This window comes from Rhipicephalus sanguineus, chromosome 4, assembly GCF_013339695.2.
Source record: "Rhipicephalus sanguineus isolate Rsan-2018 chromosome 4, BIME_Rsan_1.4, whole genome shotgun sequence".
In the NCBI taxonomy this organism is placed as follows: Eukaryota; Metazoa; Arthropoda; class Arachnida; order Ixodida; family Ixodidae; genus Rhipicephalus; species Rhipicephalus sanguineus.
In genome coordinates, this window is record NC_051179.1 from 195,903,895 (window position 1) to 195,916,127 (window position 12,233).

Below are 12,233 nucleotides of genomic sequence, written 5' to 3' on the forward strand. Positions count from 1 at the left end.
GTGCTAGGCCACATGCAGTAACGAGCATTTAGTGCATGGCACCATTACACCATTATGCTTGTTTATTCTGATTTCGCTTCTTGGACACGTGCCTGCTTTTTCTGTTTGTTACCCCATGATGTTACTCCATGATCGCTATTAATATACCCTAAGCATGATAAAATGAGATAAGAACATGAGGTTGAAAAAATGCACGTGTTAAACCTTTTTTATTAGCACGTTGGCATGACTTGTATTTAAGATGTTTATTGAGAGTAACACCCAGGAATTTAACATTATCAGGTGCCACATAATTATTCAGTGAGACGGGTATGGAGGAAGCCATCATAGTTTATAGGCTATGAAAGAGTACAAATGTTGTTTTAGTAGGATTAATTTGAAGTTCGTTACGTCTGCACCATGAATACACGTTTGCCTCTGGTTATGTGTGTGGCCCAGTGTGACAAGCTCTTCAGATGGCAGTCTACCAAGCCCTTGAAGAATGTGCTGAAAACTTGAATATCTCTTATTGAACCATGAGATAGCCACTGTGGTTGCAGTTGCCACAGCTCCACTGGACGCAAGTTTTGACAAAGAAGCCAGATCTTGTTGTTGAGTGATTCTGCGGCATCTTGCATCGTTCCTTGCAGAGAGTGGACCAGCAGCTTTTCATCTGTGAGACACTTATGTATGGAAAGTACAACCAACTCCTGTCTGGATTCGAGTGTGATTTCGTGCAGGCTTCCCAAGAGTTTCGGCTCGCCTGTGCTAACACCGGGAGGTTGCTTCTTCTAGACAGAATTTGTGACTTCCTGCCATTTTGCTTCATGTCAAATGAATTTTCCAGACATTTTATGTTGGTGGTTATTGCAATTTGGTAATGATTTTGCAGCTTTTGTATTGTGTTTTCTTTCAACTTATCTCCACTTAGATGGGGTGATGGCCAAATGCCGTGCCAAGGCACTTGGCCACACGGTACATGTCTTTATCCACATCAACTTCACCATGCACTGTGCCCTCAGTGACTGCTGTTGCAAAGTGCCATAGTGACCTTGGCTGAAGGAAATTGATTTTGCCAGTTTCTAGTTGGAATTCAGCCCTTATATTTGGGGAAATAAAATTTTAATGACCAACCATAATATTACTATACTCGGACACAACTCAAGAGAAAAAGCGGCCTTTCATTGCAAAGGACCCCCCTCCAGCCAATGGCGTCGCCCTGTCATCGTGACCCTGCAGCAGACCGCCTTAGTGCCGCACTCACGAGAAGAGTCACAAAGCGTGTTACAAAGCGTGCCACAAAGAGGCCGTGACACCATTGGCTGGAGGGGGAGGGGGCTCCTTTGACGGCGAAAAGCCGCTTTTTTCCCGAGTTGTATCCGAGTATAGGTAGTAAGATGTCAAAAGTGACCATTTTTGCAAAAGAACTTGATTTTTTCTTAGGGGCGTCTTCCCTTAACTTGGAAGTACTTGAAAAATATTCTATTCACACTTCTAATTAGGTTCACAGCTAAAATTTTGCTATTTGCTACTCTCTGACAATGAAGTGGGCATAATGATGTATGCAGATAGCCTTAGACGAGCGCAAGCGCTGCTTCTCGTGGGGCTTTGGTGGCTATGGCCGGCTGGGCCACAATGAGCCCAAGGACGAGATGGTGCCCCGCCTCATCAAGGCCTTCGAGGGACCCAATCGAGGACTCTGCTCTGTGTACGCCGGTGGCACCTTCAGCATGGCTGTCAGCGAGCTCGGTGAGTGCTGGTTGACCATATCATAATGAATAACATCTTGAAAGGACCCAAACAGTTGTTCGCAAAGAATGCCACACAGGGGCCCCTCTCCTGTTACGTAGCCTGTGTCCTGAACAGTATGAAATTGTGCCCTCCGGAGATGTGGTTTTGGCCGTGCAGTCACGGAGAAAGAAGTACTTGAGGAGAAACTGCTCGACCGCCGCAGCGCGCGAGGGCGGCGCAATAGCGTCACAGAGGAAGTGCAGTTTTCACCTCAGCACGACATATGACGCTTCTGGCGTGTTGCCATCGTTAACGTGCTCTTCTATGGACCCGATGTATAAATATCGTGATACCGCCTCTTACATTGTAAAATTTCTCAGATTTCTGTTTGCGACATCAATTGATAGATGTCACAGATATTTTAGGTGCAGTTAATAAGAAATACTGCTCGAAACCTTTTTCTGAATCTTTCGGTCCCAAGATTACTTGTGGTATGTGTCAAAGAACATATAAATGTGTCGTGGACTGTGTGACGAAAAATTTGCCACGCTGCTGGCTGTTTAACTTGGAGAAGTGAACCCACGTGGTGGTTTGTGCAAGGAACAGCGGCATCGTCTTCGAAAATGTGCCGCGTTTACTGTGGCGTGTAGTGTGCGTTGAAAGGCAGCGACGATATCGGTTCACATTTGCTAACGTTGAAACTGACAATATTGTGTGGTGTGTGTTGTGTGAATAACGATGCATCTTGTTGGCGAAAACATCGGCACGCGTTGTTTCTAACAGGGCAATTTGCAGTGACCGGTTGTCGACGGAACATCAGGATTGGACATTTTATTTGACGCGATGATCTGCGAGTGCGTACATCTCAGTGTTTGTGCTGCGTGCACAAAAAAAACAACAACAAAAGAAAGGGCATGGTGTCCGTGCTAAAAGGTGAGACTACGCATGAGCTACCAGCGTGTTTTAGCATTGCGGAACATGCGCGTATGGTTTACCACGGCGAATATCCAGAACCATACTCGTATCGCTTTTTATTGGAGATATACGTCATAATGGAAGCAGTGGAGATGCTTGTTTGTCATATTCTAGTTAGCTTACCTTTACGGCTCGATATTTATGAAGTGACATTCCGAGTTTGTGTACCAAGTCTAAAGGAGAGGAGCAAGTATGGAAACACGTTGTAGGCATCAGATACAGCGACGTAACCGCGCAAGAGAATATTTATAATTAAATTATTGGTGTTCAACATCTCTAAACTGCTCAGTGGATTATGAGGAACGCGGCAGGGGATAACTTCGCTTTAATTTTCACGGGGATTTGTTAACCGAACGCAGGCTAATGCGTGTTTCCTTCGTTTTTTTTTTCTTTGATTCATCTCTGATCAGAATTTTGCGCCGTGAGTGAGAATCGAATCCGTGACCTCGCGCACAGTAGCCGCCAATGCTGTACATCGTTTAAAACTGCAGTGCAGATTTCGCGACGGAAATTATAGGCCGTAGAGTGCTTGAAACGAGCTGCTAGTTGTGGCCCCTGAGCAAATGACGTCTGCCGCATGCATGGGCCCCTCGCTCCTTGCTCGCATATTGTGAGCACGCTTGTGTAGTTGGTCTTGGGAGAAAAAGATCCCAGTTTGTGCGGGCAAGCTGTCGTGCATTTCTCTGTGATTTGCAGGCTTTAGGTCTCTTTAGCGCACTCAGTGGCTTCCGCGTTGTGCTGGCGGCACAGACTTCTCGACCTTTTCGCACACTTTTCATGCCGCAACAAAGGCACGTAGAAAGAAGTATTTCTCTGTGAACAAAGGAGAGCAATTTGAAGATTTCCACCAGTGCTCCTTCAGGATGGTGCGAAAATGTGTCATGCCTATCTGCAACAGTGGTACGCATCCTGCAAGGAATGGGTACGCAACCGTCAAAGTTTCTAGCGACCCGTTGAGGTTGGAAGCGTGGGCTTGTGCCATACCATGGTAAGATCGAGAGCTTACGCCTACGTGTGTGAGAAGCACTTCTTGGAGAGTAAGTCGTATCATTCGTTGAAAAAACTTGCATGGTCCCTTATGAATTAGACTAAGACGACTCGAAAGTGAAAGCCATCTTCTTCAGTCGATGTTTCCCAACCACATGCAAAAGCTTTCTGCACCTAACTTGGTTTTTCACTGCCTCGTGGATCGAAGACATTACAAGCTTTCTGCACCTTGCTTGGTTTTGCACTGCCTCCGTGATCGGACCACCGATCACAGAGGCAGTGCAAAGCAACGATGCCATGTGATGACGTCATGTCATGTGCCATCACCATGATGTCATGATGTCAAGATTTTGGCGATCTGTGACGCCATGATAACGTCATGTGGTGATGTCATCACGGGATGATGTTTTTTGCATCAGTCATGTTGACACCGCTGCTGACGGCCAATTTTCGTGTTTGATGAGGCATCTAAGGCTTTCAACTTGAAAATTGTACCTAACCTATCGAGGTCATGTTGCCAAAAATTATAGATTTCACATTCTACAATTACACTCAAGTAATTTTTCTGTGTGACTACATTTTTTCTGTTAATTTACCGAACATTATGGAGCCGGCAAGAACCCACAAGAAATACACTTGGGTATAAAGCGTGAACGGTGAATCGGTGCTGAATGGCCTTGAACCGGCAAGCTCCGTCGGAGCGCGCAACGCGTGCGTTTTTCCCTCCCTGCTGGCGGGCTCGCATGACAGAGGGCGCGTCAGGGCTGTGCCCGATTCCGTGACTTTATTAGGACGCCCGAGTGAGTGCAGCTTCGCCTCATCAAGAACTCTTGCTCCATGCATGCAGTTTTCATGTGTTTATTTACCTCGTCAGTGCCTCTCACCACGCTGCCTGCGAAGCTTTTCCTCGTCGTTAGCTGTGCGCCAATGATGGCAATATTTGGCAGAGCAGTTCATAGCCATGTCAGCTTTCCGCAGGATGTGTTTTTTCAACAAGCCCAAGTGGTGCTTCATGACCCCTTTAAGAACACAATGCAAACTAGAAGGAGCCCTGACAACCAAACCGCGCGGCCGGAAGAAATCCTGATGACGCAGCGGGGAAGCAGTGGAACAAACCGATGTAGCTGTGACCCGACGCCACGACCTAACTGCAACACAAGACGACGAACTAGTGACCTTGACATTCTTATCGACGGCCACAGCGTCACAGCTCTCGTCGACACCGGAGTCGACTATTCTTTCATGCGTGCACCGTTTGCCACGAAGTTGAAGAAAGTCAAGACCGCCTGGGAAGGCCCCGAAATTTGGACTGCTGGAGGACACTTAGTGACGCCGGCGGGAATCTGCATAGCGAGAGACACCATTAACAACCGGATTTATCCCGCGAGCTTCGTTGTGCTAGAGCTTTGCTCGAGAGATGTCATTCTTGGTATGGACTTTTAAGCTTACATGGTGCAGTCATCGACCTGAGATCTGAATCGATAACAATATCCACAGAAGAAGCATTATCATACCTCCAGGAAAGCACGCCTTGAATGTGCCGGAAGACCATGTCATCCCCCCCTCGTACCAGCGTCGTCATTTCTGTCGGCACTCAGAAATCAGCAAACCCGCAAGGCGTCGTTGAAGGAGACCAACACTTGTTTATCAACCGCGAGATTTGCGTCGCAAGAGGAATAGCCGAGCTGCATGGTGGGAAAGCAACAGTGGTGCTCACGAATTTCAGCAACGAGTACAAGCACGTGAGCAAAGGCACGACGGTCACCTATATCGAAGAAATTGTGGAAGCCACCAATGTGATCGCCCTCGCCGATTCTTCCAAGCCTACTCCGACGAAGCAAGCTCCCCAGCCAGCTTTCGACGTCAACCCGAGCCTTCCGAAGCATAAGCAACACCCTGCTCCTGTAATAGCATGACTGCTTTTCGGTGTCGTCAAGAATTCCGCAGACCCCAGTTACAAAACACCGCATCATAACAGAGGAAAGTGCCAGGCCACTCCGCCAGAGCCCGTACAGAGTTTCAACGCGAGATTGCGAGGCCATAAAGAAACAAGTCAACGAAATGCTACATGACAACATCATCCAGTCTGCCAAGAGTCCGTGGGCATCGCCAGTGGTGTTAGTGACGAAGAAGGACGAGTCCCTACGCTTCTGCATAGGGACTCGTCCACCCGAACAAAATCATGAAGGACATCTACCCTCTCCTACAGATAGACAACACCCTTGATAGACTTTACAACGCGAGGTACTTTTCTTTGATGGACCTCAAGAACGGCTACTGGCAAATCGAAGTCCACGAGAGAGACCGAGAGAAGACCGCCTTTATAACACAGACGGCCTCTTCGAGTTCAAGGTCATGATGCCCTTTGGTCTTTGCTCGCCACCTGCGACGTTCCAGCGTGTTATGGACACCGTGCTCACAGGATTGAAGTGGCAGATGTGCCTTGGGCACTCGGATGACGTTGTCTTGTTTGCCTCAAACTTCGACGAACACCTCCGGTGCCTTGAAGCTGTACTTCAAGCAATCAAGACCTCTGGACTTGCCCTAAAGCCGGAAAAGTGCTGCTTCGCGTACGACGAACTCTTGTTCTTGGGCCATGTCATTAACAAATCAGGAGTTTGCCCGGTCCCGCGGAAAACAGCTGCCATTGCTGCCTTCCCGCCGCCCACCGACAAGAAGGCCGTACGCCGATTTCTGGGCTTGTGCACCTATTACAGACGTTTCGTCAACAAGTTTTCGCAGATCTCTGAGCCAGTGATGCAACTCACGAAGACCGACGTTGAATTCAGGTGGGAAACGGCGCAAGTTCAAGCATTTCAAGAATTGAAGTGACGCCTGCAGACACCTCCGATACTTACGTATTTCCACGAATACGCCGATATGGAAATCCACGCTGACGCAAGCAGCGTAGGACTCGGCGCCGTCCTTGTGCCTGACGAACTGGAAAGGGTTATCAGTTACGCTAGCTGGTCGCTATTTAAGGCAGAAGCCAACTATTTCACAACAGAAAAGGAGTGCCTTGCCATCATCTGGGCTACATCCATGTTTCGCCCCTACCTGTACGACAGGCCCTTCAAAGTTGTCAGCGACCACCACGCCTTCTGTTGGCTAGCTAACTTGAAGGACCCTTCAGGTCGCCTCGCACGGTGGAGCCTGAGACTTTAAGAATTCGACATCACCGTCGTTTACAAGTCCGGAAGAAAACACTCCGACGCTGACTGCCTGTCTCGTGGACCCGCGGCCGCAAGACGACCAGGATGATGACTGCTTCTTGGGAACCATAAATGCTGACGACTTCGCTGAACGACAGCGATCCGACCTGGAACTCAGAGGCCTTATGGAATACCTTGAGGAAAAGACTGCCGTCATTCCGAAAGTATTCGAGCGAGCGCTGGCATCGTTTTTCTTACGCAACGGCGTTCTCCAAAAGAAAAACTACTCACCACTTCGAGCCAAGTACCTTCTCGTGGTGCCTTCAGAATTGCGACCAGAAGTCCTCCTGGCCCAACACGACGACCTGACGGCTGGACACCTCGGTGTTTCCCGCACGCTCTCGAGAATACAAGAAAAGTACTACTGGCCTCGCCTTACTGCCGACGTCACCCACTACATAAAGACTTGCTGAGACTGTCAGCAATGGGAGATGCCGCCGACAAGGCCAGCCGGACTTCTTCAACCGATCGATCCACCTTGGCGACCATTCCAAGAGATAGGGATAGACCTCCTGGGGTCGTTCCCAGCGTCGACTTGCGGTAATGAGTGGATTGTCGTAGCTACCGACTACCTGACCCGCTACGCCGAAACACAGGCCCTGCCCAAAGGCAGTGCCACCGAGGTAGCCAAGTTCTTCGTTGAGAACATCGTCCTATGTCATGGTGCCCCAGAGGTCCTCATCACGGACAGAGGTACCGCTTTTACTGCGGATCTGACTCGGGCAATTCTGAGATTCAGCCAGACAAGTCACTGCTGCACAACCGCCTACCACACACAGACAAAACGCCTCACTGAACGTCTAAACAAGACAATCGCTGACATGCTGGCCATGTACGTCAACCTCGAACACAAGACCTGGGATGCCATCCTTCCGTACGTGAGCTTTGCATACAACACGTCCGTGCAAGAAACGACGCAGACGATGCCCTACAAATTGGTCTACGGAAGGAACCCAGCAACGACACTCGACACCATGTTACCCAACATCCCCGACGAAGAAAATCTCGACGTCACCGTTTACCTTCCACGCCGAAGAAGCCCGACAGCTCGCCTGCCAACGCATCAAGAATCAGCAGATGACCGAGAGCTGCCGTTACAATCTTCGACGACGCTTCGTGGTATACCAGCCCGGCGACCGTGTTTGGATCTGGACGCCTATATGTCGACGTGTGCTCAGTGAAGAACTTCTTCGGCGATACTTCAGGCCATACAAGGGCTTCGGCACCTCGCCGCTCTTCACTACGAGGTCATCCCGGACGGCACTACGAACTCCCAGCGACGCCGCGCGCGACCTGAAGTCGTCCATGTCGTGCGCCTTAAGCCGTTTCTTGCGCGTTAGCGAACCTGGGGACTCTACTTTTCCTTTGTTATTGTAATTTATTTGTGTATGCACTTGTTTTTTCCCTTCTATGTTCTGTCACAAGCATCAGAACAATGCTTTTTCAGAGGGGGGCAATGCCACGCCCGCTTCTTGTTTTATTTTAATGTATCCGGCTTTGACCAGCAAGGACGGTTAGCAACACTTGACGCTGACCACGCCGCAGTGTTCGAGAAGCTTCGCGATTGTAGTAGATCGCTTTGTTAAGATTGCGCGCAGGACTCGAATAGTCTAGATTATTCCAGAGCTTGCACGACCAGCATTGATAAGACTGGAAAGTTTGATGCGTATTGTATAAAAGATGGCGCGTCCCAGCCGTGAGCAGTTTTATTGACGGCCAACGCTCTGTTCGCCGCTATCAGTGCAGAGTGTGTATTCCTGTAGTTTGACTTTCTGTTTTCCGGCCACAAGTTCGGCCAAATAAAGAGTTTCATCTTCGACACGCCTACTGCTGCCTTCGTCGACGTTACGACCACGTGGCAATATCGTCGTTATGGGACGTTGAACCCCAGATATTATTAACATGGTGTTGTTATGTATGTATGAGAATCTCGTCATGGTGCCGCTGGTTTTGCCAGCAAGCAGCCGACACTTTTCGAATTTTGAAATCAATGTTTCTCTGTTCTACTAGCTCCCGTAAGCTATATATTTTCGATTTTGCTACAACGAAATGTTCGCTTTAAAGGGACACTAAAGAGAAACAATGAATTGGTTTAGATTGATAAAGTGTGCTCGAAGAACTCTTGTGTAGTTTATTTCACCACCATAGGTTTATTATTAAAGGAGAAAACCAAGTTCAAAGTTTCATTTTGAAATTTCACGCCGAACTTTGTAATTCGTGACGTCAAATATTTCAAAGAACATTTAACGTATTTTGGCGCCACTGGCTCGACGAAATTTCCACGAACTCGTTATGTCAAGTCTCTGGCCTCCTCAGAGGACAATGTACTTCGATTTAACCAATTAGGAACTACGTAGGCCCAAGCAGGCGCCGTCAAAAATATGTGACGTCACGGCAAATGGTGTGGGAATTCCAAGGTGGCGTCGCCACCTGTATTTTCTTTTTGCACGTTTTCTCGCTTACTAAGCGTCTTCTCGCAGCAAGCGTGGTGTTTTTGGTATCGTGGAAGACTACTTTACTAATGCGAGAAAAATAGTTTTGCTCTTTAGTGTCCCTTGAACAAAATTTTTTCCATGCACCGTCAATTTCGTTGTAGCACGGTTCGATTGTATATCGTTTTGAAGCAGAGCGCAATGTCCTGTTGTTTTTGGTTGCCCACAGAAAACGGCTGCAGGATGTTATAGCTGTCCGCTCCTATTCTGCCTATGGGAACTGCATGCAAAACAGCGTTGGTAGAACAACTTGCAAACTTGCCTGCAAATGCTCAATTGATTACATGCATACCAGGGACTGAAAGGCCTGTAACAGGTAAGCAGAAAGTGTGGAGCAGTTTGGCAGCACTTGGAAGATGTGCAATCTGCACTTGGCTATCAAGCACCACATACTTTGGCCAGACTGGAGGATGCACTACAGTATCTACACAGATATACGGCAACCCTCACGGGGTGCCCCAACAAGGCCTTATGCTCCGGCAACTGCATGCTTTTATTAGTCAGTGACATAATACATGATGGCAGCAAGCAGTGTCAGCCATTTTACGTCATGAAAGCACCAAACTTTCATGAGTGAGAAGCAGTGGCCAATCTACTGCAAAGATAAATATGAGAAGAACTTTTGCACTTGGCTTGGCCACCTTGCCATTCCATCTGTGCCGGTGGACATGCAAGTGGCCCTGGTGTTTCAGATACAGTAAAACCCCGTTAATTCGGACTTCACGGAACCGGACAGAATGTCCGAATTAACCAAGGGTCCGAATTATCGCGAGTACGATGACAAAAAAAAGAAACACTTGAAAAATGTTTTCGCCACCATCAGACATTTAGTTCTTAAGGAAGTCTGTGATCGCTGTTTGATTCGCAGAGGCAGTGTGCGAGGAAATCACAATTTTGCGAAGTTCCTGAAGGTGGCTCAATCCGCGCACACTGTCCAAGGAAACCATGCAGATGTCCCCCAAAACGGCCAGTGCATGCGTAGCGTCAGTCACTGTGGCATAGAGGTTCGTCTGAATCGCTTGGGTCCTCGTCAGCCGATACCCCTTCGCCATACAAGACCTCAGCGACGATGTCGCTGTCTGTCACTTTGCCGGCGACGGCAACATCATTGTCTATTGGGAAGTAATCACGTAGGGGCAAATCAGCTGGCATGACGTTAACAAAGCACCCGTCTTTTCGCTGCTTTCAACATCGGCAACCACATCTGGGTCAGCAGCTTCGTGCACAAAGCCGCTATGCCGGAAACAGTTGGTCTACTTCAGGCGGCATGTTGTTCCACACGAACGTGAGCATGTGGATCGCGCTGAGTAGGCTTACCTTGCACTGCTTGCCTGGCTTCATGCAGAGCAAGATCCGCTCAAGTACCTGCCGTCGATAACAGCTTTTCACAAACTGTTAAACCTGGATATAACGAAATTGACAAATTCCCGAAAAACTTCGTTATCAAGAGGATTTCGTTATCTGGAGGTACAGCACGAAAATTCGAAAAAGAAATGCTGAAGTAAGAAAAAAAAAAAGTAACAGACGGCAGAATTCACCCAAAGCATTTATTTTGCGGTAAAAAACTGCGTGATCTTGCTTTGTTGTTTGTTCATGATGGACGCAGTGATGGAAGTGCTGCTCCAATTGCTCCAAACTGCTCCAAAAGAGAAATGCTGCTCCATGCTGCTCCAAACTAATTTCAGTTAGTAACTGCTCCAAACCTGCACCGAAATGGCACTGGTAAACTGAAAACAATGAACTTTAAGCACATGATCATCCAGCGAGCCTAAATGTAACAAAAAACAAGCTGTCTACTATCGTTCTATATTTTGCAGACATTTTTCTTGGCAATGAAGAGAAGGCTGCAGAGCCAATTTATGCGTGTGCTACCGCTGAAGAAAAAAGGCCCACAATTGTGACCTTGTTTTCTGTGTGAGAATTAAACAAAACAACATTGCTGTATTTTCTATCTATGGGACACTGTTTGAAAAGAGGCGCAGCATGCACCAAGGAGATATAAAATTGATATTTGTTTTACTATATTGTCACGTGGTCGTGACGTTAACGAAGACAGCAGTCGGCGTTTGCAGGATGAAACTGTTTATTTGGCCGAACTTGTGGCCGGAAAATGAGAACTAGAACTACAGCAATACACGCTGTACAATGATAGCGGCGAACAGGGCGTCGTCCGTCGATCAACTGACAAGCGGTCACGCGCGTCGGCTTTTATACAGGCGCTATCGAACTTTCCAGCAATATCGCTGGTGGCGGCGTTATCTCTAGACAAAGCTGGAACATTCGCGTGCGGGGCGCAATCTTAACAAACCGATCTACTACAATCGCGACGCTTCTAGAACACTACTTCGCGGACAGCGTCGAGCGTTGATTACCGTCCCTGCCGGTCAAACCCGAATACATCAAAACAAGACAAGAAGTGGGCGTGGCATTGCCCCCCTCTGAAAAGCATCGTCCCGATGCTTGTGAAAGAACATAGAAGAGAGAGAAAAAAAACAAGTGTTTCACAAATAAATTACAATAACAAAGGAAAAAAAAATAGAGTCCCCAGGCTCGCTAACGCGCAAAAAACGGCTTAAGGCGCACGACATGGACGACTTCAGGTCGCGCACGGCGCCGCTGAGAGTTCGTAATGCCGTCAGGGACAACCTCATAGTCGAGTGCGCCGAGGCGTCGAAGTACCCTGTACGGTCCGAAGTATCGTCGAAGAAGCTTCTCACTAAGTCCTCGTCGGCGTATTGGCGTCCATACCCATACACGGTCACCGGGTTGGTATTCCATGTGGCGTCGGCGAAGGTTGTAGCGGCGGCTGTCAGTCGTCTGCTGGTTCTTGATCCGTAAGCGGGCGAGCTGTCGTGCT

The 12,233-nt window shown here is 48.2% G+C and overlaps 1 protein-coding gene across 1 annotated transcript in view; it reads left to right on the top strand.

The window, feature by feature from the left end:
• Positions 1-12,233, top strand: part of LOC119391008 (protein RCC2) — a 171,806-nt gene that overhangs the window by 60,703 nt on the left and 98,870 nt on the right. The window contains exon 5 of the mRNA XM_037658719.2: positions 1,548-1,728. Coding sequence (XP_037514647.1) covers positions 1,548-1,728 — 181 coding nt within the window. The remainder of the gene's footprint in view (positions 1-1,547; positions 1,729-12,233) is intronic.